The following is a 27,112-nucleotide window of genomic DNA, read 5'->3' as shown; positions in this document are numbered from 1 at the left end:
GTACCACAGTAAAGAGCTGACAGATTTTTTTCTACGTACGTTGGGATGCCAGCGCGAGCCAGGACCTCGGCCTTCATGGCGTACAGCCTGTCACTTTTACTCACTCCAAGCTTTATTTTCACTCTGTCGTGTGAATTATTGTCAAAGAAAAAACCACTGTGGATCACAAACTCTGCATTTGACCGAGTGCCATAAAAAATGTAAATCTGAGATGCAGTAAAGAAAAAATAAAGGGATATAAAAGAAACTTAACATCCATTCTCAGTACAGAGCAGGGCAAAGGATCAGTTCTCATATATTTAATGCAACTTCACACTAAGGAGACAAACAGCTCTGAGGTGACCATGTCCCCGTTCTGAACAGCATGTGCCGCCGGGCGGGGACGGGCGGGCTGAGTAGAGCACACGCAGACCTCTGGCACCCAGAGGAGCCGGACCCCGCCGTCCCAGCCTTTCTCATCCCCCCTCACACTCCCAGGAACAGTGAGACTGCTGCTTCACGACTGCACTTCAAAATTCACCATGTTCTCTTCTCCCTCTCCTTTAACTACAAGAGCGTCTCCTGGAACCAGGGTTTAAGGCAGTGTCTGGCAGAAATCCACTTCTAGATGCTGCGGCAAGTCTGCACGTAGCAGGAGGGTTTATGAACTGTCTCCAGGCACTTTGTTAGGCTAATGGTTTTCACTCTGTCCCAGCTCGAATGTCGGTGGTCTATGTCAGCTCTGTCTTTTTCTGTTCCCTGCTTGGTCGCAGGACTGCCAGGCAGAGTGTAGGTGTCCATTCGTGCACATGTTCAAACTTACTGAAAGGCTCAACCCCACCCCAAATATTACTTCAAACTTCACAGATTAAAGTGAAAGTACAAGAAGACAGCTCTTGTGGTTCCTTTTTCCCTTATGGTTTTGCCGCTTAAATAAACTGCCTCCTTTAAAGAAGGTTCTAATCAACAGGAAAAGATACGAAAACAATGCAGTTTGTACAGTCGAAAAATCTGTTCTACTGTCGTAACACAGAATTTATTTTCAGTTGACGGTGTTACACACAGTAGGGTCGGTTGTGCAAATAACTGCGCTCACATCTTTCTCCCTGGTGGACCCAAAGGCCCCATTCAAAGCACGGCATGTTTTTTACGGCTTTGGGTCTCAATATCTATTCCAGAAAACAAGGCTTAAATACAAATCTCAAAATTTTCTGCCCAAGTTAAATACTTTTTAAAAATGATCAACACAGGATGAGGTGAGGGACTCGGCGCGGAACCCACCTGCTCTCCGGCCCGGAAGTCCTGCAGGGCTACGCATTCACAGCGGTCGTCCTCCAGGTTGTAGCCGGTGGTGATCTGCACACGGGAGGAAGGGTGACAGGACAGCGTCTAAGTGCTCTCGCTCAGGAGGGCCTTTTTTCGGCAATTAGAGGATAAAAGACACGCAAAGCTACTGAAAGGGGTGCACTCTGCTTGCTTCATCAAGCTGAGCAAAGAACTGCCTTGGTTATTTTAATTAATTCCACTCACACCCGAAATCCTTATGGAAGACCCCGTACCTGCAGTGAGGGACATACTCTTTGGAAAATGTATTGTAGAGGTTATCCCTTGCTGGTCTCAACCAAACAGAATCATTCATTACAAAGTTACAGGCTCTGAGCTCATCTCCCCCACCCCCATCTCCAACCACCCACCCACCCACAGGACCTGCACTCCCGCAAGGAGGGAAGCGGGATCTCTGGAGAACTCCAACTGACTCGCAAACAGCATCTTTAGTATTTGGCCATTAAGAACACAAGGCGGGTTTCCCACTGGATAAAGAATCAGGGAGAAAGAAAAGCTCTGTTTCCGAATTATGTACTTATTTTACTCTGGAACTAGAGAAATTAAAACTCTCAGATAAGCAAAGGAAAAATAAAACAACTTAGTTGTATCCTATTCACTCTCTTTATGCTGAAAGCTGTACTGTGAGAGTTTCTAAACCCCCAAATCCACTAACTACACTGAAAATCCGGATCTCTTCCTAATCTCTCCTGTCAAGGGGTGTGGGAGGGGGGCAGGCGATGTCGTGGTCTCGGCACTGAAGTCACTACAAAATTCTCTGGGCCTCAACTGGTCAGCATTTTACCTTCCGAGTCACCCTTTGCATTTTGTTTGTCCTGCCGTCCCCTGGCTCTTCTCACCCAGCTCACCACGTGCAAAACCCTTCCAACTGGTCTCAAATTCCAGGACTGTCCCTCCCGCGTCCCGTGTGGCACACATGCTTGACCTCCTGTTTCAAACTTTTCAGTGGTGCTCTACTTTGCCTTGCGGAAAAAATCCAAATTTTTGAGCAAGGCCAATTTACAAGGAGGCCCACACCTCCCTATGGTCTCTGGACACGCCACTCGCCTGCCACTCTGGGTGCTGTCCCCGCTCCCTCGTGCCTGCAACCACCTTCAGCTCCTGCTTTGCCTGAGCCCTGGCTTCTCTGGAGCTGCCTCCCCTCATCCCACCCTCCCTCTCTGTCCCCCAAAGCCTCTCCCACCCAATAATAGGGTATTTATATCTGTGTACCCCCCACCAGCCAGACCTGCAGCCTAGCCCTTTCCACCTCGGCGCCTGGAGCTTAGCTCACCGGGCCCAACACCTGACACTGCCCGTGTCCTTGAGAATATCTGCTTGATGCAGGGAAAAGAATAGGCTCTCCAATTTATATTAAAAGCTCCTTCTCAGAAGTCTGTCCCTCAGAGCAGCCCCCCAATCTCTTAGATTGTCTGTAAACGCTCATTAATTACTTCGATCTCCTCATTTTATCCTGGAGAATCAAAATTCAAGACGGCTACAAGTGCTACTTTGCTATTCAAGGTATCAACAGCTCAAAAGATTACTTTTGAGTCCAGGGAATGGCATTTGGGGATGGAAGGCCAGATAACACTCCTCTTTAAACCCAGTATCCCCAGAACCAAGACCAATGAGAAATATGAAAGCAACGAGGACTAAATGAAGGCAGGTGTTCTGGCTCATTTTCACTCAGAGAACAGCTTAAACACTTGATAAAAAAATCAGCTCCATGAAGTTCCTGCCCAACATCAAAATCACTTTTCTGACCCCCAAACATGACCTTGATGATAAGGTACAGAGTGGGGATTGCCCATGACCTCCCAGCCCTTGAAGGCTGGCATTCCATGGTGCAGGCAGTACCCAGGGGGCCTGACAGGAGCACGAACAGGCAGAAGGAAGTCAGGGGAAGCAGGAGGGAAGGGGGAGGGCCAACAATCTATAAGAGGAGCAGGCGGAAGCACAGGAGACAGACGGTGGAGGACAGGAAAGGAGGCCCGTGGGCGGGGAGGTGTGGCCATCTGATGCACGGGGCTCAGGATGGCCCCGCCTGGGGAAGCAGCGGGAACAGTCAGCGCAGAGGCCCTTGGTGGGCGTGTAGGGCCCAGACAGACCGGGGTGTCGCGGGGACAGGTTGAGCAGGGGGCCCTGTCTGCTACTGTAAACACCTGGGCTTTTACCTTGAGACTGGAAGCCTCATGCACATTTAAATGTTTCAGATCTTCAACACTCAAACAGAAAGGCCTTGAAAAAGAGCCCCCTGCAATTCTGCTTGAATCTTCCAAAGCCCTTTCATCCTGGTTGGTAGAGTCACGTATCCAAATACAAGGGCTGATCATTCCAACACGCTTTACCTGTTGGAACTAATACAGCGGCCGAAGCCCACTTAGAAGTATCCTTCTCTGTATGAACTGAACAACCTCAAAAAAGGGAAAGCAGACCTGCTCCCATTAGTTCTGAACAAGTCACGCAGAATTTAGATACGTTATGCCTCACAGTTCAACACGCCGCCTTATAAACTTGTCTACGTTTGTTTCTCAAAGTGGCTAGGAAATAGATTACGTTCGCCAGAGTCTCCAGCCCGGCCTAGGTATTCCTCCAGCCTCTTAATTTCTCGTGCTTTTCCTTGCTGCTGCTGGTTTGGAATCACTGTCACAGACTTGATTCCTCCATTTCTACCCCCATAACCAGGTTTGGGGACACTGTTAGAAGCACGCAGCGTTGCTGGGTTACAAATTTCTATCAACTCCCTCAGTGGTAGTCAGATCAGACAGACAACGACTGTCAGCATAGACACACACAAAAAAGAAATCTACTGTCTGAAAAGCTGAGCCTCCCTTTCAAGTACCTTATTTTAAAAGAGATTAACTGTTAATATGTATGACATACAACTTCATAGTGCTAAAAGAGATTCTGAAATCCTACCAGACAAAATTTCCCATCAAGTGTTATTTTTACGATGGGAAACTGTCCAACAAAGGTGTAGTAGAGTTAAGTGTGCAGAGAAGATAACCACTGTAGAAAAAGCACTAACATCTTGTATAAACCTTCTCAAGGTTAGCAATGTTTCTGCCAGGACTGTCGTGGCTGAGACTTGATGAACAGTATGAGAAAAAAGACAGCATTAGTAGTTGTCATCAAGTCGTTATTTTTATTTTGAGATAAACTAACTTTTTTTTTTTTTTACTTTTAGGGGGGAAAAGAGTGAGTAGTTTACACGAAAGCCACACAAAACCAGTGTGTATGTGAGTATGTGAAGGTGCAAATGCACAGCAAAAGAATGGGAGAGATGTGCAGAAAGCCAGTAACCAGCTACCCAGGAGGCGTCGAGTGGACCAGCCACGGGGCCGCTGGGGCCCGGGACTGGTAGGGGACCTCTGAGTTTCACTGCAGAGGCTTCTGTTTTCTTTAACTGGTTTTCTTTGTTTACAGTAAAGTATGTACTTGTTAAATTTTAGAAAGAAAAAAATAAACCCCGATGATCAATCAAGTTTGGGAACCAATGACCTAATCCAAAAGAAGAAAAAGAAAAATGTTGTTGTCAAATATTAAAAGCTATTTGAAAAATTTTAAAACTTCAATGTTATAATCATTTAAAATAGCCCTGAAAGAAAACAAAAAGAACAAAACATAAAATTGTATTCATTAATGAAAATAAATGATAAAATATGCTAATACTCCTCAAAATGGCTAGTTAAATTAAGCATATCTAAATTAAGGCAAAAATATAATTATAAAAGTATAGTTATTCTTTCTCTCCAATTTAAGAGTGTGCTTGTGGCTAGACCTTCCCAGGTTAGCACTAGGGTTTCTCTCTTAAGTGTCTGGCACACGTGGCATGTGTTCTGGCCATTTTGTGGAATTAGATGTGAAATACTCATTTATAGCACCAGTCTTTTTATAATACTGCTAATAATAACAAAGAAAGCTGACACTGAGAAAAGATGAACAAAAAACTAACCAAGCCAGTATACGATTATAATATTTAAAGATTCAAAACGTCCTGAAGTTGATCATATTTCCAACTAGCAATATCAGGAAATCTTTCTCAGCACAGAGAGCACAGCAACCTGCTCTGAGGCTCAGAATCTGAAGAATGCTGAGAAACAGAGGCAGCCTCCTCTGTGCGTCCTGATTAACAATCCTCGCAGCACCTCCCTATTTTCCCAACGCCTGATGATGCCAACTGACTCCTGCATTCAAGGCCAAGAGCCAAACGCCGAAGCGCACCTCCTCCCGCCCCACTGCCAGGGACACCAGGACTCGCTCCTGAGCAAAAGCAGCTTAATCAACGGGGCCAAGGATGTGTCCGCACAGCAGGTGAAGGGAGAGGGGGCAGGAAAGAATCAGAGAAACTTAAGTAACTGATAACACAGTCAGCAAAGAGAGAAAACAAGCAACACAAAAGGAAAAACCAGAAGGAGAAAGGATTTTTTTTTCAATGAATTGGTATTTTAAAAAGAATAAGAAAAAAGAAACTTTGGTTTAAGTCTGTCGTCCAATAAGATAAGAAAATGTAAAAAAAAAAACAGAAAATGTATGTCTAGGCTGGAATCGTGGCTTAGCAAAGAAATGCAGTTCACTGTGGCTTCTGAAAGTGATGTAAGACTCACGTTTTCAGGATTAAGTAAACACAGCGAGAAAAAAACCCCAGCCTCTACTCATGGCGGGTGAGGTTTGGCGTTGCTTGCTCCTCTTGGAGGGGGCAGGAGGGGGCAGTGACTTGTAGGCAGAACTTCTCCGATTAATGAACACGACCCGAGGAGGTCCTTACCAGGCCATTGGTGTGATTGCACATGTCCCACAGAGGAATCAGTGCCAGGGTCACCCGGGAACCATCCTCCGTGGGGATCTGGTTTTGTCGAGTCATGACGGAAGAGACCGCCCACCTGTAACAATCAGAAAAGAGGCGAATTATGGCCGGCACATCTGAAAGCCCATGGCACTCACAACTCAACCAAAACCGAGGTGGGCCTGACCTCTCACGAATTTTCAAAACCCTTTCCTAAGTCACAAAGGTGATGTTCATCATCATTTAAAATTAAGTCTAGGGTAAAGAGAGGAGGAGGGGGGATATGGAAGGAAAAGGGAGCCAGGGGAAATCTAGGAGTGAGAGATGAAGGGAGGACGCTCCCGGGAGAAAGCGGCCTGGAAGGAGGGCCTAGAACGGAGCCAGCCAGGTCTCAGCGGGTCCCGGTCCTCGTTGCTGCGGAGAGACCCCACCCCTCTTTTACCCAAACGCTGACTCTGTACCTATTTTGAGCCTCAGTGAAAAGCAAACACTGTAACTCCTTTCTGATCGGAAATCCTCTAAGAACTCTACAAAATGTGGAATGCTATTTTTTTTTTTTTTACTATGTTGTGCACTGCATTAAATCTTTTTGTTAAAAAAAAGTCCCTACTTTAAAGCGCTAAAATAGTCTGTTTGAAAGAAAAAAAATCCTCACTCCGCACTAATGTTAATCTTGAGCATCACTTGGCTAAGCCCCACCAATACAGGTTAATGGCAATTTCCACGTGGCTATTAAAACGCTGCTCCCTGCCCCGGGGGGTCCAGTGTAAATTCCGGAAAGACAATCTCTTCTTTAAGGCTTTAAATGGTCATGCAAGTCACTTCTTACCCAAGCCCTTCGCACTCCTGAGATCCCAGTTTCACTAAGAAACCACCCTCCAACACGTGCCTCGCACATACGTACACCACACCCCCCACACACCCCAACACACACACACACACACACACCCCTCACACCAACCTGTAGTCCTCATAAGTGAAAGAATCCTTCAAGGGCAGTTTGTGGGCATGAGGATGGGTCTGGGAATTAGAAGTTTTAGAAAGCAGAGGTGAAAAGAGAAAAAGGGAAAACAGAAATCAGTCAGCAAAATTTCATTATTTAGCTGCCTAACAGATCCTAACAAGAGCCAAATGAAGCAGGAGGCATCCAGCCGCGCTACTGAGGGATCATCGTGCTATTATGCTCTCATACATCACTGTCAACTTAATTTGTTGTGCCCAGCAGCCGCCATAAATCTGCTGCTTCATATTTCGATACCAGGACCCACAGACACGGCACAGAAATAAAATTTAAGGTGGACTGAGTTTACAAAAGGTAGGCACACGCACACCATGAGTGTCTCGTCTACACGGAAACCCGGAGCCTCCAAGTCAGGTGTCTGTCCGGCCTCCCTTTACATCTCTTGCCATAATGTGCTGTACAGCCCTCACGAATAGTCCAAATCTCTTCTTATATCAATAAAAGGAACAATTAAAAGCACTCTAATAAATTGAAACTTCTTTCATTTATCTCTGACTTAAAATCATTTGGAAGGAAATCAACTTGTTATGTGCAAATGAATCATACAACATGGCAGATGCAGCTCAAATACAGAAAATCAAGAAAAACACAGTTTTGTGAAATTATGAATTAAATTTTACGAACAAATGTAATAAAGATAAAATCGAGATCGGCATATGTAAATTTCACTCCTTTTTTTTTTTTTTTTTTTGTCTCTGGACAAAAGAACATTTGATAAAAATATCCAAAACTTCACACTTTAGAGAAAATTGTACACATCTCACATCCTCTCTCTCCACAATACTCCCCCCACCTTGGGCCTTTCGAGCACTTAAAAAACTGTGTTATCAACTAAGAAATTCAAAGCTGTAACAGTATAATTTTAATCTTCGGTTTCCATTACAGGCTGATAGACAGACTGCAGTAAGTGATCAAATGAACAAATGGTGATTTCTGAGATACCAGTGCGATTCGGCTGCGCTGTCTCTGCAGCACTGTAAATGCACGGAGCCCCGTATAGTATGTAGTTTTTACTTTTGACGTGTTACCATCACAAGTGCATGGCAATTTATCATCGCTCACTACACTTTACTCGCTGGCACCGTATGCAGGACAGTAGGGGATGAGGTAAAAGTGGCTCGAACCGTAAATCAATTAGAAAACAAAAGCTTGTGCTCGGCGCGCAATTTTAGGCAAATTATATATTACAAAAGGCTGCCAATTGGGTGCTAGCTCCCAAAGTGCCTGCTTCTCCCCTCTGATCCTAAACCCAGTTTTAACCCTTTGGAAGAAAAGTCAACATATGGAAATACAGTCACACAATATGTAAATGTTCTGATAATAAAAATGAAATTAAAGAAGATATAATTTAGGTCAAAATATAAAACAACCTATCGCTCAGGGGCATTCTCTAGCTGCATTATTCTAGTTAGGAAGATTAGAAAAAACTATCTCTGGTTTAAAAAACAACCCCAATACCATGGTCAAGCATAGCAAAGATTCAAGGAGAAGCTTCTTATTGCCTCTTCTTTGTAATGAATGAAATGCAAGCCTGTGTTCTAAGAGTCCTAAAGAAGCTTTCCATTTAATTATGGAACTTGACCATAAGGGTGCTCAGGTTTTTCCTCATAACAGTACAAATTCTGCAGATAAGAACTGCCCCTCCACCCAAAACTAATTTGATGATAAGTACCATAGAAATTTTTCAGAACTTTAAAGAAAAGAAATTCCATTGCTAAAATTTCCTTTCACTTATAAAATGAAGCTTCACATAGTCTGACCTACTGGGAATGTTGCACATCCCATTTCTTCTCAAACTCTAGGAGGTGGGAAAGCATTGTTGCTTTTGTTATTTTAAAATGTTTTAAATTCACTTAAACTGTGGAATGCCCTGTGGTATTTTGAAAGCTGGTAAATTCCAATGCTAAACCCCCTGAGTATTAAAAATTCGACCCCTCCCCCTCGAAAAGTTTGACTTAACTGAATAGGAGAAGAGATGACAATTTTCAAAATTAGAATGCTGAATGTCAAAATGACTTGTGGAAGAATGTTCCAAACACTCAAAGATCTTTAAATATCTTTGGACTCTACGAAGAAAACTCTTCAAACAAGGGCAGCCTCCTCAAGGACCAAAAAGATGGAAAATTAACTCTCCAAAATGTCTTCCTTCCTACTATTTATATACCTTTCTTACCAAAAATACAAGTTTATGTTCACAGGCCTGACGAAGTCGTAAAGAAAACACAAGGGGAAAAAATGTGCAAATGCTTTCTTCAGGTTAATTTTGAAGATTATTTTGGCTACAGAGTTACGTAATATTTGCAGAATGTTAGAAATAGTTGTTCTTATCTGCTTAAAAAATAAGGTGTGCCCACTGTACGTAATTCTGGTTTAAAAAAAATCTATTCTACCACAGACACATGCACTTAACAGTTATACTGAAGTGGAATTTGAGGCTATAGAGAAAGGCAAGTATCTTCCATTTCAACGGGGCCCTCACTGCTGTGACACCAGCGCCACCTACTGGCCTCATGGTGGAATCGGTTACAGCTGCAGAGTTCTTTAATTATTTCCCAGGGCAAGGCCCCCAGAGCAACTTATCCTAAACCAAAACTGGGTTTATCAAGAACGGCTACTGGCTCAGCTTTACTCAAGAGAAATTTCGTTTCTTAAAAAAAAACAAAAAAACAAAAAAAACAAACAAACCTACCTCTTTAAATTATTATATAATAGTTTTACAAGGATCTTGAAACATTCAAATATTGAAGTGATTTGCACGTGAAAAGCATTTAACTTTAAAAATAAGTATTTTCACATACCCTGAAAAAATAAACAAGAATAAGAAATATGTCTATTCCAAACACTAAGCTCTGGACAGAATTTTTTTTTTTTTTTTAAACACATCAAGGCTTAAGGTTTAAAAATACATTTTCCAAAAATTATAATATTAACCTGAAGTTACTTGAAAGCTCCTAAAAATGTTCTTAGATGAAAGTCATTAAGTTCATACTTTATGGGGAGGACAACTGAACACTCCTCACTTTATGGAGCAAAATCCTATAAGGGTTTTGTTTATCTCCAATAGAAGACATTCCTAACCTGTACTTTAAAAATAAAACTGCAAATGAAAGCAGAAAACTTACTCATCGTGGCTGATTAGTTTTAGTTGAGATAGCTGTTTCCAAGATCTAGCTACACATGGGATGAGTGAGGGTCTGTCTGGCAGTAGAGAAAGACGACAGTGATGGCGTCTCTCAGGTACCAGGGCCCAACCGGAGCAGGCCATAGGGTCCACCAAGCATTAACTCCCTCCCCACTCCCCACCCACCCCATAAATACAGGTTTGGAAACAAGCCCAGATTTTTTAAGTGATCGATATTTTCACTTTCTTGTGCATTATAAATATTTGAAGTTGGAGACATGAACAGTTCCTGTAGCTCATAATCAGACTTGAAGCCCTACAGAGCTTACTTTTAAAAGAGGATTCTTGTTTCCTTAAGTCAAGCCTGGCAACCCAGGGAAGCTCTCTCCCATTCCCTCTTCTACCACAGGAGGTGTTCCAGATGAGACACAGTAATATTGTACCTAGTACAAAATAATCACTACGTTTGGGGAAGATTAATATCTAAAATCGTTTGTTTGGCTTCAATAAAAAGAAGTAATATTGCTAAATATGTAAGTATGACATTTTGAAGAATTTACCATATTGCATGGGTCTGGTAGCTATGCTTAAGGAAATTAAAAACCACTACAGTCAGCATATTTGATCCTTATTAAAGTTCTGTCTTGAACCATCACTCACATAGAACAAAAATAAACCGAGAAGAAATTTAAATAAAACCTATGGATTACAAGAGTTTGAAGATGAAAAAATGAACAATATTCTGGCTTTTAAAAATTGATTTAGCATGCAGCTTCTCTTTATAGTCCCTTGATAAAAATGAAATCTCCCTAACAAACACTTAATAAAACCTGTCAATATCTCGGGAAAGAAAAATGACACAAATGCATTAAGTATTAAATACCCTTGGAAAAAGTCACATATTCCATGAATTTTTGATGTACTATCTTGACATTAATGTAAAACCTTGATATTTATAATTGACAGATATTTAATAAAGTATAAAGAAGATGACTGCTGTGTAGCATGCAAATTTTTCGGGTTGATCAGAAATGAAAGATACAGACATGTACTTAAACTAAATAAACAGTTAATATGTGCTACACGAATCAGCTGCAGTCTTATTTTAAGCTCACACAACAAATCTTTGTGGAGAAGCAAAATAAGCAGAATTCATTATTATGTGAATTCCTAATTCAGAAACATCTAGTATGTGAAACAGCTTTGAAACAGCTCTGCACAGGAACAAAATACATTTGAGTTAAAGTTGTTTCTTGTTTTTAACATTTAACAGTAAACATTTCAAAAAATAAAATAAAAAGACAAGCACTTTCATAAATACATGGAGAGGTATTTCCTAAAACAATTCTTTAAAAAAACACATTTAACCTAAAGAAAGATTCAAAACCCTCTAAGGAAATTAAACAAAAAAAGATTAAAACACATAAACGGCCTCTAGGACACAAACACTTCTCAAAATCAGATCTTTACTTTTCTAAAGAACACTCAGCTCTAACCTTGACCAGTTTTTATATGGAAACTGAGTTGAATACATTTAATAATCACCTTCAATGAGGCATTTAAATATATTAAAAGGAAAGTAGCTCAGTTCATAAAAATGACTCCTAAATACTGTATTTTAAAGAATTTATAACCTGCTGTAATATATAATCAATTGTTAATTTGAAAAATATATATGGTAGTTCAGTGACCTATTAATGGCTCTATAGTATCAGGAATGACAAAACATAATTTAGAAGTTGTACCTATTTTGTTCCGATAAAAAACCATAGTAGCATGCAATTTGAACTTCCTAACTAAAACATGTCAAAGATTGTATTTGGCATATGTATTAAAAGGTAGGGGGTAGGGGAGGGGCAGAAGGAAAATTTACACTTAGAACACTGAGGTTCCCCCTCCTGCTCCAAAAATAGGCTAATTGGAAGCAGCATGTCAGTCAGCAATTTCTAGTAGGTCCTCAACCCTCCTGCTCATATTTCATTTTCTAAGTGGATATAACACAGTTTAACTGAATGACAAATTGCAAAATATCTTTTGAATCTAGAACTTAGTTTTGATGACCATAAATCAGAATCAAAGCGCGGTTCACGCGTTTGGCTCTTGAGGGAAAAAAATCAATTTTTAAGACTTTTATTTTTAAACACAGATTACACCCAACTCTTCAGGGAATTTTTCATCATAAAGTTCTTTGAATTCACTCAATACGATCAAATAAATACACCAATACACATTAAATTTAAACTGTCTGCTTTTCCCTTATACTTATATTTAATTTTCATAGCAAATGGGTATTACCTTATAATACAGAAATTTTAATTAAGAAAATGAGATTAGTGGAGAAATATCAACGCTGTTCAATAAATTTATAAAATTACTTTAAGACGGAAGAATTGGTTTTTTCATTGGAACACTGAAATCTATAACCTACATCCAGTTTAGATTAAGTTGAAATCTACTGAAACACTGAAAAAGATATGCCTGTTTAAAAACTTTATTGGTTACCATTTGTATTCCCTGAAGAGGGGCAATCAGCCACGAATCAAATTTAGTCATAATCAATCTACATTTTTGACTGTCAATCATTTGTTCACTCAACAAATATTCATTGACTCAGAAAAAAAGCTGAATAGGTTAGGACTAGAAATTCAACAAATACTGCATTTACTGACTGTCTTGAATGCTCTTCGAGGTGCTGTGTGACAGGAGGACACAGTCACCATCCTCAGGGGGGTCCTGCCTGGCAGCAGTCAGATAAGTGACTTTAAAAAGAAAGGTGGGGCTTCCCTAGTGGTGCAGTGGTTGAGAATCCGCCTGCCAATGCAGGGGACACGGGTTCGAGCCCTGGTCTGGGAAGATCCCACATGCCGCGGAGCAACTAGGCCCGTGAGCCACAATTACTGAGCCTGTGCGTCTGGAGACTGTGCTCCGCAACAAGAGAGGCCGCGATAGTGAGAGGCCCGCGCACCGCGATGAAGAGTGGCCCTCGCTCGCCGCAACTGGAGAAAGCCCTAGCACAGAGACGAAGACCCAACACAGCCATAAATTAATTAATTAATTAATTAATTTAAAAAAAAAAAAAAAAAAAGAAAGGTGATGCCAGAGGTTACAGCCCAGACCCTCCTTCTCCGACCACCAGGTTCCTCTGCTCTGTGTCCTCCCAGCCCCAGGCCCTTCTTTCCCACTGTGTGCGCGCGTGTGCGCATGTGTGTGCGTGTACACGCACACAGGCACATTCGGTTCACGTTTCTCTGCCCGAGGAGGTGAGCGAGGCAGGGACCACGTCCTTTTTGACCACTAGGGAATCCCCAGTGCCTCGCACGATGCCTCATTCAGAGAAACAAACGCTCTCCACAGTGAGAGGGAAACGCTCCCCGTGCCCTCTGCCCTGGGCAGCAGCGAAGGGAGAGCCGCGACCTGGGGGCTAGGAGATTTCCTCTCGGTGGACCCGTCATGGCCAAAGTGACAGGTGGGACCGAGGAGTGACGACTCCGAAGGTAGCGAGAGGCAGCGCCAGAGCACGGAGGCGATCTGGCGGTGACCAGACCGCACCCCAGGGTCACGTGCTTGCCACGCTCCTCCCCTGCCGCAGCGCACACAGGCACTGCCCACGGGCTCCCGGAGAAACAGATCTGGGCTTCCTTTTCTTCTGTCTGCCATCTCTCATGAATAGGGTATTTTCCCACCATCTAGGGTCAAAGAATCTTCTTTTTTCCCCCCAAATCTATCTTCAAGCATATCTGAGAAAGCTCTACTCTACTCTAAGAATCCAATAAGGGGCAAAATGGACCAAGCCCAGCAGTTCCCTGTCCCAAATGTCCCTCCACCGTGACACTCCAACTCACCCCAGCAGCGGTGCACCTTAACAGAGACAGCCCCATACTCCCTGGTCACCTCAGATCACCTGACCCCGAGCCTCCGTCTCCTCATCTGAAAAGGGGGTCAGAGAGCAGCCTCTACCTTTTTTCTAAGCTCTTACATCTTTTGTTTCTTTGCCTTTGACACTCCCCCACCCCAAATATCTCAATCTGCTGATTAACTTGAGGACTCCAAACCATGATCGAATCTCTCCTCTGGTCTGCAAAAAGATAATAACTCCAGCAAGCGAGTAATACTTGCAACTCCTCAACTTATCACCAAAGAAACTAGAAATAAACAAAATGGTAAAAAGCAGTTTTCATTTTTAGAAGGATGCATTTGCATCAGAAAAGCAGGCTAGAATTATTTATCATCAGCTTCATAGAATTTTATTTTTCATTTCGGCTACTTTAGATTTCAACAATTCAGGATAGAGACTTTGGACTCTGGTTAAATCAATCAAGCTAGCATGATCAGGGGCACCAGTCATTCATAAGAGGAGAGGATTCTGACCACCATTATGAAGCCCATCTCCTTGACAGGGAGACTGACATTCAGAGATGCATACAAACCTTGTCCCAGAAAAGGAATTACCGTGGCTTGGTACACAGGAAAGCTCTCTGTATCTCTAGGAGACAGAGACACAGAGACAGAGACAGAGAGAGACTGAGAAACTGAGAGTGAAGGAGGAAGGGAGGGATTAACAGTCACCATTTACTAAGCAGTCTGTGCAAGGAACTCTTGCGAACTTTACGTGTATTACATAATTTAATCATCCTGCTTCCTGTGAAATAGGCACTATTAGTAGACCCATTCTGTTGCTGCAAAAACTGAGGGACAGAGGAATTAACATCATGTCCAAGGTTATTACCCAGTTAATAAATGATGGGGCTGGGATAATAACCAGGCAAAAGTTTTCTGGAGCTTACTGAAAGGCAAAGGATAATTAGTTGTCCCGCTTTTATAAATTAAGGTTAAGTTCTGATACGGTAAACACGTTTTTTTCCTGTTGAAATTCTAGGAAAATGCTTGGTAAATATTGGTCTCATTTAAAATTCAGCACAGAGATATTTTAAAGGACATTACAAAGCTTAGAGGCAGGCAATATTCCCAAAACTAAGAATGTTTATGTCTGTTATTTCCAAACCACCAGAAAGGATGCCATATTTAGTTAAAGTCGCTATCTATAGTCATAAAATCTCAGACCCAGGTGGTAACTTAGAGATCATCTAGCCCAATTTCCCTGTTATTCTGGACATGAAGAACCCTGGTCCCAGAAAACACATATGTACCAAATACATGTAGATAGGTACACTCTTTTCCTTTAATACATTTTAAAACATAGAGGTCATATTTGGAATTCACTTTCTGGTATTTTCTTCATTAGAATTATGCCACATTGGTATCCCAAAAACTTCCAATATTACATTATCTGGAACGCCTATCATTTTCATGATAACTCTGAACAGCCTCTAAGACACCCCACAGCTTTATCAATCATTAAACCAGTATTACCTCCAAGTGCTTACACAGGTACCATCTCTTTGGCTACTTGCAACTCTCCTAGTTGTCAAGTTGTTAGAGAAATGAACTTTGGCGCCTTAAATGTCCTGCCTTTAAGCCTAAAGGAAGTTGAAGTCACGAGTAGCTAGTAAGCTATGAACCCAGGGGTGCACCACGGAACCTGAGAACCCGCATATTTCAGACTTGGGATTCTGATAAAGACGGGCCACATTCTGACGTAATACATCAATCCTAAGGATTCAGGAGGGTTCCCACAACTGAGCAAGCCTCTGAAACCCTCACATGCTCAGGCACATCATATGGATCCACACATCACATATGCTACTTTGTCACCACTGCTATGAGTTTACTTTGGTAAATCCCAAGGATAACAAAATCCAGGGTAAAGGTCCCTGCTGCACACAGCCAGCTGCTGGTCACAAGGGAGGTGGGTAAGGGTGGGTGGCTGAGATCACAGCACCAAGGTTCAGTGTGTCTTCGCGACCCCTGCAGGTGCTGGGGTCCACAGGGAGCATGTATGAGACCAGTGGTGAGGGCGCTGGTGCCCCCACCATCGCAGACTACTCATACCCCTTCCTTTTCTGTATTCCTGATGCTTAAACTGTGCTAAAAGGTACCAAAGAGAAAATCCCCAACACTACTTCTCTGGGTCCCCGTCAGGAGAGCAAAATTACAAATGTTCCAACCAAGGAGGAGAGGTACAGAGGCCACTGAACAAGAGGTAACCACACTTCTCTTGCTCCATGGCTGGGTACACAGGAAAGCTCTCTGTATCTCCAGGAGAGAGACAGACAGAAAGACTGAGAGAGACAGAGGGAGGGAGGGAGGTATGAACAATATAAAGTCACTGATAAAGAGCTATTGCTCAGAAAAGTGTAGAAAACCTTTTTTGTACCCCCTGAAAAGGGAACTTTCAAACCTATCACCCTGAGATTTGATAAATAAAAAAATTTTTTTAACATTTTTGGTAAAAATACCCCCATTAAAACTACAATGAACTGAATTACAGGGCTATAATTCATTAGAGGCACAACGGAATGTTATTACAGTAAGTCAAGACAACTCACTTGACTAACCAAATGTAATTTAAAATGTCCGTGCCTTTGGGTAAAGTAGCTGAGAGCTTTCTTTGTGATTAAGCAAAATTATTTTATATTCAGCTTCAGTTGATAAAAAAATTTCCCTCTCTCCTTTTGAGTCCAGAAAAGGTACCATAACTCTTTCGAGCATTGTTCTACCAAAAAATAAAAATTTTAAAAGCAGGCTATTTCCCTACTGGCATCAAAATTTCTTAGGGAAAAGAAGTCATAAAAAAAATTCTTCTGTAAAGTTAGAGTCTACCTTGAAACAGAACCAGGTATAAAATCAAGGAGAGGAAAAGGGCCGATCAAATCGTGCAGGACTGTACCAGGCTCCGCCCAGCTTCCATCTCTGCAGACAAGCCCAAGTGAGAGCCCAGCAGGACAAGCGAGACAATGCAAGTCTACTTCTTTTTCCACAAAAAATATGCTTTGCCTTATATTTCCTTAATTAGATGCTTTACTGATCAATAGTTATGAGATGGATTTCACTCTCGTTTTTATCAGAGAAAATACTGTCTCACTTTCTAAGAATAATACCATTTTGCTGGAGCAGTCAATATCTGCATACAAATTTTCAGTGAAAGAACAGTTTAGTCAGTGCATAGCTTTTAAGCGCTACCTATAAAACAGGCAATTATCAAATTGTTCACTTGGAACCGAAAGCAAGAAATCCAATATATTAACTTAAGTCACCTTTCGATATAAGATGACTTTTGATTACAGTCATAGATGAGAGAAGATTTTAGAACTGGGTTGTGAAACCCAGGTCTAACTCCTAACCCAGAGTCCCAAAAGTTGGGGAGCACTTCTATTCAGGGGGGACACAAATGGCAGTGAGAGAAGCCCGGGGAAGAGCGAGCTTGAAGGGTCAGCAGGAACGTCAGGGAGGTCGAGGAGACAGGGCAGTGGGACGGCCACGGGATCGGAGAACTGGTGGCCCAGGGACCCATCAGGGGGCATGTCATTAGTGGGGCAGTGGGAGGGCCTAGACCAGAGGGGCTCGAAGAACTCTCAAGCATGGAATATTCTTGGTAAATGCTGTGGTTAAAGACAGAAGGGGACAGGACGTTATCTCAAAGGCACAGGGACGTTCTGTAAACCCAAGGGCTAAAGCTGGGCAGGAAGGAAAGGATGAGAAAGATGGGGATGGAGAGACGGCGCCCAGAGCAATGTCACAGAGCTCTGGGCACGGGCCACCAGGCTCACCTTAGCTGCTGGCCAGGACTCCTTCTCAGAGGGACCGAGGGAGGTAAAGACACAAAGAAACTGAGATGGAGACAACAAGAAATAGAAGAAATTCCTGTCATCTGGTCTGAGTTTTCTATTAGTAAACTGGGAACGGGTGAGCCTGGGGGCAGCTCAGGGCTGCAGAGACTCTGAAACAACAGCCGGGGGATGAGACAGTCAGCGAGGTGTGATAAGGCATCTCTCCGGCCAGGCTAGGGTCTGACCCCGCTCGGAGTTCACTGTCACCTGGACACTCCGGCCGATGCTCCGGGGCCCGGGAGCAGAGGCTGAGAGAGAATGGTGCGGAGGCTGCAGCTCTGCTATAAAGGGCAGCACAGACACCTGCTTCATAACAGACACGAGAGAAGAGAGTTTAGATTTAGTCTCAAGCTACTCAGGCTGGGGAAGGCGGTACAGAGAGAACCTCTTTCTAAACACTTAATGAATCTGCTGCAAAAAGAAAAAAAAAACCTGTTTGCCCATCTGCACTTCCAGACACATATAATAAAGTGACATTTTCCAACATAGGTTTTTCTAGATCATTAGCTTTGTCAATTAAGACTCTATCCTCGGTAAAATGGCCATTGTTTTTTCTAGTCATCTTCTAATTTCTAAAAAGAAAAGTTGCAAAACCTGGAAGTAATCTTATATATCCCCGAAAAAAACGTGATGTGGAAAACAGTTTCCCCCAGTTTTCATAACTATAATTTGATATTACTTTCCAGATCAGAAAGATTTACCTCCCTTCCACTGATTCACTCTGCCAACCCTAAGATGGTTTGATATCCCTCTTCCTTCAAACCTTCAGATGACCTCCAGTGACCTCTGCATTTCTAACACAGAAGTCTGCAAAATACCAGCTGGTGCATGACTTTACACCATATTAAACTGCTCTTGAGTTGATCCATTCATTCATTCACTCATTTACCCAATCCCTTATTCAACAAATATTACAGAGTGCCCGCTCTCGAGTGAAATGCTGTGCCAGGGAATGGGGAACAAGTAAGCACGATGGCTCAGGCCCCTGCCCTCCTCCCGGAGCTCCCTGTCTGCTGGGTGGCGGGTACTAGACACAGTCATGGTCGGGACGAGGGCGGCTGAGGGGAAGAGGGCAGAGCAGGGGGAAGTGATCCAGCCCGGCAGGGGGCAGGTGGCAGGTGGATCCGGGGAGGGAGAAGGGACGGGCAGAGGGAGCCCTGGGCTCTCCCGCTGAACCTGTCAAACGCAAGGAGCTGATGAACACAGACGGACTCTGGTTCACTGTTCCTGCTATGGGTCAGGCCCCGTGGGGGACGATGAGTAAGACGGGTTCCCTGTGCACAAGAGTAATGACACCATCGCAGGGCATCCAGGTGGGCAAACACGACGTGTCACACCAGAACACATGCCGTGTGCTGGAATCACAGAGAAGGGGCTGCAGACGTTATTGGCAACAGAGAGATCAGGCAGTGACTCAGGGAGGAGGGGCACGTGAGTCAGGTCTCCAGGTGGGAAGGTAGAATAGTGTCCCAGACTGTACCAGGAACATTGGTGCAGGAGGAGGAGGGGCTGAGGTGTGCTGGGTGGAAAAGCTCAAGTAGGGAAGCAGCAGGGAAAGGCTGGTGGGCACGTGAGGGCCCTGCAGAAGAGGGTGCAGTGCACAGGGCAGCAGCTCTGGAGGGGCCCTGACTATTGGTCAGCTGCCTCACGTGTAAAGGGAAGACAGTGCCCACCCCCTAGGTTTGCTGGCACTTGAGAGGCATCAATTAGTTAGTATCCTTCCAGAGGAAGGGAATTAAATTCAGTAGACATTGGTAAATTAATGGAAATGATGAAGAAGGTCTTCTTTAGGGAAAGTAATGTACCAAAGGATGGATCAAAACAGAGACCAGGGCTTCCCTGGTGGCGCAGTGGTTGAGAATCTGCCTGCCAATGCAGGGGACACGGGTTCAAGCCCTGGTCTGGGAAGATCCCACATGCCGCGGAGCAGCTGGGCCCGTGAGCCACAACTACTGAGCCTGTGCGTCTGGAGCCTGTGCTCCGCAACAAGAGAGGCCGCGATAGTGAGAGGCCCGCACACTGCGATGAGGAGTGGCCCCCGCTTGCCGCAACTAGAGAAAGCCCTCGCACAGAAACGAAGACCCAACACAGCCATAAAAAAAAAAAAAAAAAAAAAAACAGAGAGCAGAGGAAGTGGAGAGTGTGGGGAGGGGGCTGGTGAACCTGATAAAAACATTGGGTCTGAGGTGGCAAGACCACCTCAGTCAACCACCAGTGAGAACTGAGTCCCCAAGGAGCAGAATCCTGCCACCAGTCAGGAGACAGAGTGCAGACACTGGTCCTGCCCCAGTCGAGCCCTCAGATGAGAGCACACACTGACTGCAGCCTGAGAAACACCCTGGAACACAGGACCCGGCGAGGCTGTGCCTGGATTCCTATACCACCCATGAGAGAATAAGGGTGCATTGTTTTAAGCCTCTAAAAAACAGACAACCATGGGCCTGGGAGTACTTCTCAAGAAAGTTCACACAAGCACATACATACCTTATCGGTCAGGATGGGCTAGGAGCTGCTGTAATAACAAGTGTCTTCAGTAAATGTTAGCACCTTTCTGCCTTTTAGGAAAGGGGAAATGAACACATTTACTGGAAAAAAAGGAAGAAGATGGACAGGATGGGGAGTAAGTGACAGAACAAAGACACGTGGGCACTATGTTACCACGAGCACAGGTAAAAGGGTTGGCCTGGACAAGGAGAGAAAGGTGAAGAAACAAGAGGATGGTGACGGTAAGGGGAAATTCTGAGAAGGACAGAGAAAAGCCACGGAAACTAAAGGTGGACAAAACACCTCAATTCCCTTCCTATTGGAGGCAGGAGATCGTGCTTAGAATGAGGGGCATTTGGTCTGCCTTACGATCATCACTAGCGTGGTGATACAGTGTCTTGTCCCCTTTGCCCCACTCGTGCTCAGCATTCACTCAGTCACCTGAAAACTAATACTTTATTTCAATCCTAAATTTACAGCTTTTGGAGACACCCAAGTTCTTTGAAACATATGCTATGTACTCTGAACAAAGACACTGGCTAGTTAAGATGTGATGAACAGTTGCTTCTACACTGGCAGTCTCAAAGAGGATCAAATCCAGTATAGAAACCCACCTGAGTCTCTTTAATTTCCAAAGTTACTTATGAAAATCAGGCAATCTGAAGCCCTCCATAAGGCCCACCTCATACGCTTATGGATTTATTTTGGTCTCTCCAATTCCATACACCTGTTTTTGTTCTGTGAAACAGATGAAAACTGTGATGCATAAAGGGAACTGTAAGATATTCTGGACAGGCTCCAACAGCAAGCTCTCTGCTCTTCCCAAGTCCTACAGTCCAGGACGCTGCTGTCTGCGTGCCCTGCACCCAGCCCTCAGTCCAGACCTACGGACCCCGAGAGTGGAGCTCAGGAAGCGCCATTTTTAACAAGTCTGCAGGTGACTTATCCTCACTTGAGTTGAATCTAGGAACTGGGTATATTGCCAGCTGCCACTAAGGAGGAGGTAGTGAAGATCTTTGCTATCTGATTAAACCCCTCCCCATGCCTTGCAGGTACATATGCACACACAGATGAATGGTGGCAAAATGCAGTCTGGGAGAAGCTAAATTTCACACTAGGGTTTCTGGCCCCATCTTTGTCCAGATCTGCCCACTTGAGGTTCCGGGTCATTGAAACTCTGCCAAATAGAATATATAAAATTTCAATTTTCCTCCTTAAGCTATTGTATTTTCTAATATTTTCTATTGTACATATGTATGGTTTCTAATTTTAAAATAATTTCACTTAAAAAAAAAAGAAAAAAGTCAAAAAGGCCGCTGATAGCAAGGCCAAGGACTCAGCCACGTTACTTTTTCCTCTAAAGTAATCTAAAGGTCTCCAACTCCAGCCATATTACTTAGTTTCTCAGGATCTCTAACACAGTTTTGGACCTGACCTGCAAATAACTGATAATTAAAATTTATTCAACATATATTTATCATGTGCCAAACATCAGGCTAGGAGCTGTGGAAACAAAATTGAAGAAAGTCTGTTCTCAGCCCTTCAGGGGCTCAAAATGGCCCCATTAAATAGAAATTAGTGAAATTAAGCAGGTGACTCATTAATGAACAATTAAACTTCTCAATCTGCTGAGCAGTGAAGATGCAGGTAAATGCGGTGCCGCTGGCTCACGTATCACTTTCCTCCCCACGACAGAACCTCCGTGCCCATCACCCCTACCTAACTTCCTAGTGCTGAGGACCACAATCTCTATGTCAGGAACTCATCAGCCCTGTTTTCAGAGGACTGGTCACTGTGTGCAGAAAAGGGTCTGACTGAGGCAGGTGCTGAATGTCATTATCATCCAAAGCAACTCTACAGTAACAATAAAATAATAATTAACATTTATTGGGTACCTACTGTGTGCCACGCACATAAAATGTCCTAGACATTTTATAGTATTAACCAATTTAAACCTCGCAGGAACCCTGTGAGATAGGTACCACCATCACCCCCATTTTACAGATAAAGAAACTAAGCCCCAGAAGAAACGTGCCCCAGGTCACCCAGCTAGGAAGTGGAGGAGTTTCCAAATCCATCCACCTAACTTCAAGTGCTGCCTCTGTATAAATATAACACATATCATGGTAAGAAATTTTAAAAAAAGATTGGGTGGGCCCACAAAGTGGGCACCCCACATTTCTGTGAAGATTTGTACTTCACAAAATGCTCTTACACTTCTCATTCAGTCCTCCAGGACCAACATGAGGCAGTGACTGGCGCCTCCAATGCCAGATGTGGAAACTGAGGGTAGGTGACTTGCCGTGTCATCTCTAGGTTATTTGGAGGCAGGGCTGTGACTCAAACCCAGCTGTTGATTCCAAATTAGCACCTTTCTGGCACACACCATTCACACAAATGCAGAAAAAGAGGAACTAGTGTTGCCCTAAAATAGCAACATGTATTTTTACGGATTTTAAAGCAAGACCTAAGCATCTAACCCTAGAACCACTGATCCCCTTGCCAGGGTCAGTTTCAACAGCAGAACAATTACCATCCCACAACGTATGCTGAACAAGGTGATATTTTCCCCATCTGACCACTCAACAGCCATAAATTCTTATATAAAATTAGATTTTAATATAAGAATACTATGAATGTACCGGACATGACCATTAAACACAGGGGAAATTTCTCATAACAACGCTTCTGTCCTTGCCATCCTCTTGAAGAACAGCTGTCCACATGGTTTAATGGCGCCACTTCTGAAGGTATTTTCTCCTTCTCCTACCGATCCTAAAACATCACAACCTATTTTAGTAGGATTTGAATATTTAAGTGGTCAGTTTTGTGGAAGACCTGACAAGTAGAAATACAACTGAACTACAATGGAAAAACTAACAAATTCCCTTCTCTCTGGCAAATGTCTAATCATGACGCTTATATGCAAAGAACCAGATTACAGTCTAATTAAAACAGCACACTTCAGAGTCAATTTATTTTATGAATTGCATCTTTTGTGTGGGCATTTTCATTATGGTTGTAACCTGAAAGTTAAAAAACCACAAGAACAAAAACTCTAAATCAAGTCCTTAATAATCAGGTTGGAAGGGGAAAAAAATCTTCAGTTTCTGCACATGCCAGGCCATTTACTTCATGCTTCAAACACTGCCTTTAGACCACCAAACACTGAAACTTTAGCTCTAGATGTTAAAATGCTCCATATAAAGCTCCTGATAATTAATGTACTGAGTTTTGTTCTAAATAAAAGGCTAAGGGCACAGATGTGGAAGAATCAAGATTTTTCTCAATTTCTTCTCATTCCATACACATGAGTTAAAGAGAGACGGCTCAGAGACTTAAATGTGAAAGGTGAAGTGGCAGAACTTCCAGAAGCAAACGCCAAGAACATCTTCACGATCCTGTGCCAGACCAAGCTTTCCCCACCTCAGCACTCCTGACATTTCGGGCCAGATGATTCTTTGTTGTGGGGAATGGCCTGGGCGTTGCAGGCTTGGCGGCATCCCTGGCCCAGCTGTGAGAGCCAAAAATGTCTCTGTCCTCCGAGGGGCAGACAGCTCTTGGTTGAGAGCCCCTGGGTTAGGCAAAGAATTCATTAAAAGGACACAAAAAACCACCATCTTTAAAAAATAAGACTGATAGATCAGACTTCATTAAAATTAAGAACTTCTGTTCATCAAATGATACATTAAGAAAGCGACTAGGCAAGCCACAGACCGGGAGGAGATAGTCAAAACATGTCTTATAAAGGGCACGTAATCAGAAGAAAATGGCAAATCACAAACAGGCAACGGGGCGGGGGGGGGGGGGGGTAAGCTACTGCTTAACATTTACAGAGTTTGTTTAAGGTGATGAAAAAGTTTTGATAGAGGTAATGGTTGCATAACATGATGAATGTAATTAATGCCACTGAATTGTACGCTTAAAAATGGTCAAAATGGCAAATTTTATGTTACCTATATCTTGCCTCAATTTAAAAACCTAATAACATACTACTCTCCCCAGAAATACACACTGGACTTCAAAGATTTACTACAAAAAAAGTGAAATATATCATAAATCACTTTATACTGACTATATTTTTAAAGGATAATCTTTCGGCTATATTGGGTTAAATAAAGTATATTATTATAATTTTGTTTTAAGTGAGTAAAACATTCCAACAGGCACTGCCCTGAAGGAGATACGCAAGTAATTAATAAGCAGGTGAAAACACACCCAGCACCATCAGTCGCTGGGGAATGGAGGTCGCGACTACACGCATGCCCACAGGACGGCCCTGCGGCCCAGGCTGGGAGGGAGCTGAGCAACCAGAATGTTCGAGCACTTCTCCCGCCACCAAATGGGCTTAGTCACTCAGAAAATGGTTCATCGATGTCTACTGAGGTTGGGTGGTCACATATATGACCACCCAATACCCCAGTAAGTCTTCTTCCAAGAACACCCAGAAGAAAAGAATGCATAGGTCCACAAGAAGACATATACAGGATTACTTACAGCAGCTTTGTTTACAACAGCCAAAAAGTGGGAATAACCAAAATGTCCATCCATAAGAGAATGGATAAATGGGGTATATTCAAACACTGGAAAACTATGCAGCAACAATAAGGGAGTAAACTACCGCTACACCCAGCAACCTGGATGGATCTCACACTGAGCAAAGGAAGGCGGATGCAAGCGAGTGCACGCTGTACAACCCTAATGACAGGAAGCTCGTGAGCAGGCAAGCCTGACCCATGGTGACAGAATCGGAATAGTGGTCACCTCTGGAAAAGGGTGGGTGGACACAGCCTGGGAAAGGAGACTGGGGAGCTTCCTGGGATGGTAAAAATGTTCCATATCTTGACTTTGATTTAGTTACTTAGTATAAAGACTAATCTATACTTAATGCATGTGTGCTTTAGTGTATAAATTAAATCTCCATTTAAAAAGTCAACAGAACATTTCCCAAACTGTTCATCTTTGCCACAGAAGGTACTACTACAGAGAGCTACCAGATGGCCCTACCTTTTTTTTCTATCATATATTTATTCCATTAATATTGACCATTTTAAATAACTGACGTAGCAAAGGCCTATTTGCTATATATGATATAATCCATCAATAGATACATACTATTTTTACCTTTTTCCATTACTTGCCATGTATAATGTGTGGAGAGACTGAAGATAAATCTTATTAAAAAAACAGTTTAAAATGTTTGATGTTTGGAAGCGATTATTGACCTTTACTGCCTTTAAAGTGTAGCTCTATTTTAATGTGATAAACTCAAATCACTTGTATCTTTCCTGCCTCTAAAGCTCTCTTAGCAGCTTTACCCTAGAATTTTGGTAACTGACCCTATACCAACAAGCAAGAGCCTTCTATTGCCATAAACTGTTACTTGCATGCTTTATTGCCATAAACTGTTACTTGCATGCTTTATTGCCATTTAGCTTTCCCCCACTAGACTGAGGAGAGAGCAGGGCTGAGTTTTGCACCCACAGGGCCGTGACTGTAGCAGCCACACCGTGGTTCTCTGAACCGGGAGGAACCATGGCTGGCCAGTCAGCTCCCTTCACACCTCATCCACGATTTGCCTCTTCAGGACCCCCGAAGGGCAGTGACAGGTAGCTTCTTTTTTAAAAACATGCATTTGTAAAATGCTCTATTACCTAAAAACAGCTTCCCTTCATTTCTCACCTGCCCCACCCTCCTGTAGGGGACACAGGGCAGGTTTGTTTCCCTTTTTTAGTAAGTGAGGCTGAGACAGTGTGAGTGACTGGTCCACGGTCACAAAATGAGCTACTGCCAGAGGACAGGGCCGCAGGGCTCTGAGGTCCAGTCACCAGTCCTCCTGCTGTGCCCACGGCCTTCCCAGTGATTCCTGCTCGGTTGCGTCCTTCCAGCGCGGCCAAGAGCTTCGTGAATCAAGACAGGCTTAGCCTACGGAGGGCGTCTCCTTGGTTTTTCACCACCCAGAAATTTGACCAGCATGCCTCCTAGGTCTTTTCACTATCCCGACAAAAGTGTTCGGCAGGACAGGCCCAGGAAGAGAGCCTGACACCACCCGTCATCTCTCCGACCACACTGAGAGTCACTCTCTGTTCCTCTACTAAGGCACCAGGATGAGTGTCTTGCTGAAATTAAGCAGCTCCTTTAAATTAAAAAGAAAAACAGTAGGTGAAGCTGGCTTGGAAAGATTTTTCCTTAATGCAGGCTTGATCTGGTCCACAGCTATGTTCTTATGTGCTCTTCATTCCTAGAGCAGCCTGTCCAGGAAGCTAGTGCTACCCACACACTCGAAAGAAAAACCAGAATTGCGTCCAAAAGTGTTGACACTGTGGGTCGGTCACCACCTACTCTCGGCCTCACCCAGGAGTTGTATTTCTTACCCAGTAACTGGTTACCAAGCTCTCGCTGCGCGCCAGCACTCACTGGGCTGGCTGCCCGATCCACGCAGGCCAACCCTGCCTCTGTGGTGCTTCCGCTTTAGCAGGACTCGTGAGTACATGTCCACCGCTTAAAGCACTGTAACTGCTTACGCTGAAATACAAACCAGATTAGTTACTGAGCCGTGGGCACCCCGTAAATGCCTACAGAGCGAGCGACCAATTCCCTTGGTTACAGGGTGAAGTCAGCATGATACTGGAGATCCGGAAGGTACATCAGACTCAGGTAGGAATCTA

The 27,112-nt window shown here is 43.5% G+C and overlaps 1 protein-coding gene across 6 annotated transcripts in view; it reads right to left on the bottom strand.

The window, feature by feature from the left end:
* Nucleotides 1–27,112, bottom strand: part of SETD3 (SET domain containing 3, actin N3(tau)-histidine methyltransferase) — a 71,292-nt gene that overhangs the window by 6,284 nt on the left and 37,896 nt on the right. For 5 of the 6 annotated variants that reach the window (XM_082387722.1, XM_082387724.1, XM_082387725.1 and 2 more), the window contains 4 exons: nt 7,053–7,111; nt 6,074–6,188; nt 1,261–1,335; nt 40–206 (listed from right to left, as the gene is read on the bottom strand). In XM_082387722.1, the coding sequence (XP_082243848.1) occupies nt 40–206; nt 1,261–1,335; nt 6,074–6,188; nt 7,053–7,111 (416 nt within the window). The remainder of the gene's footprint in view (nt 1–39; nt 207–1,260; nt 1,336–6,073; nt 6,189–7,052; nt 7,112–27,112) is intronic. The other variant, XM_082387723.1, reaches the window with a different exon arrangement.

The sequence above is a fragment of the Balaenoptera borealis genome (assembly GCF_965194805.1).
Source record: "Balaenoptera borealis genome assembly, chromosome: 3".
NCBI lineage: Eukaryota > Metazoa > Chordata > Mammalia > Artiodactyla > Balaenopteridae > Balaenoptera > Balaenoptera borealis.
Note: the sequence above shows the minus strand (reverse complement) of the source record. Positions and strands in the feature narration are given on the sequence as shown.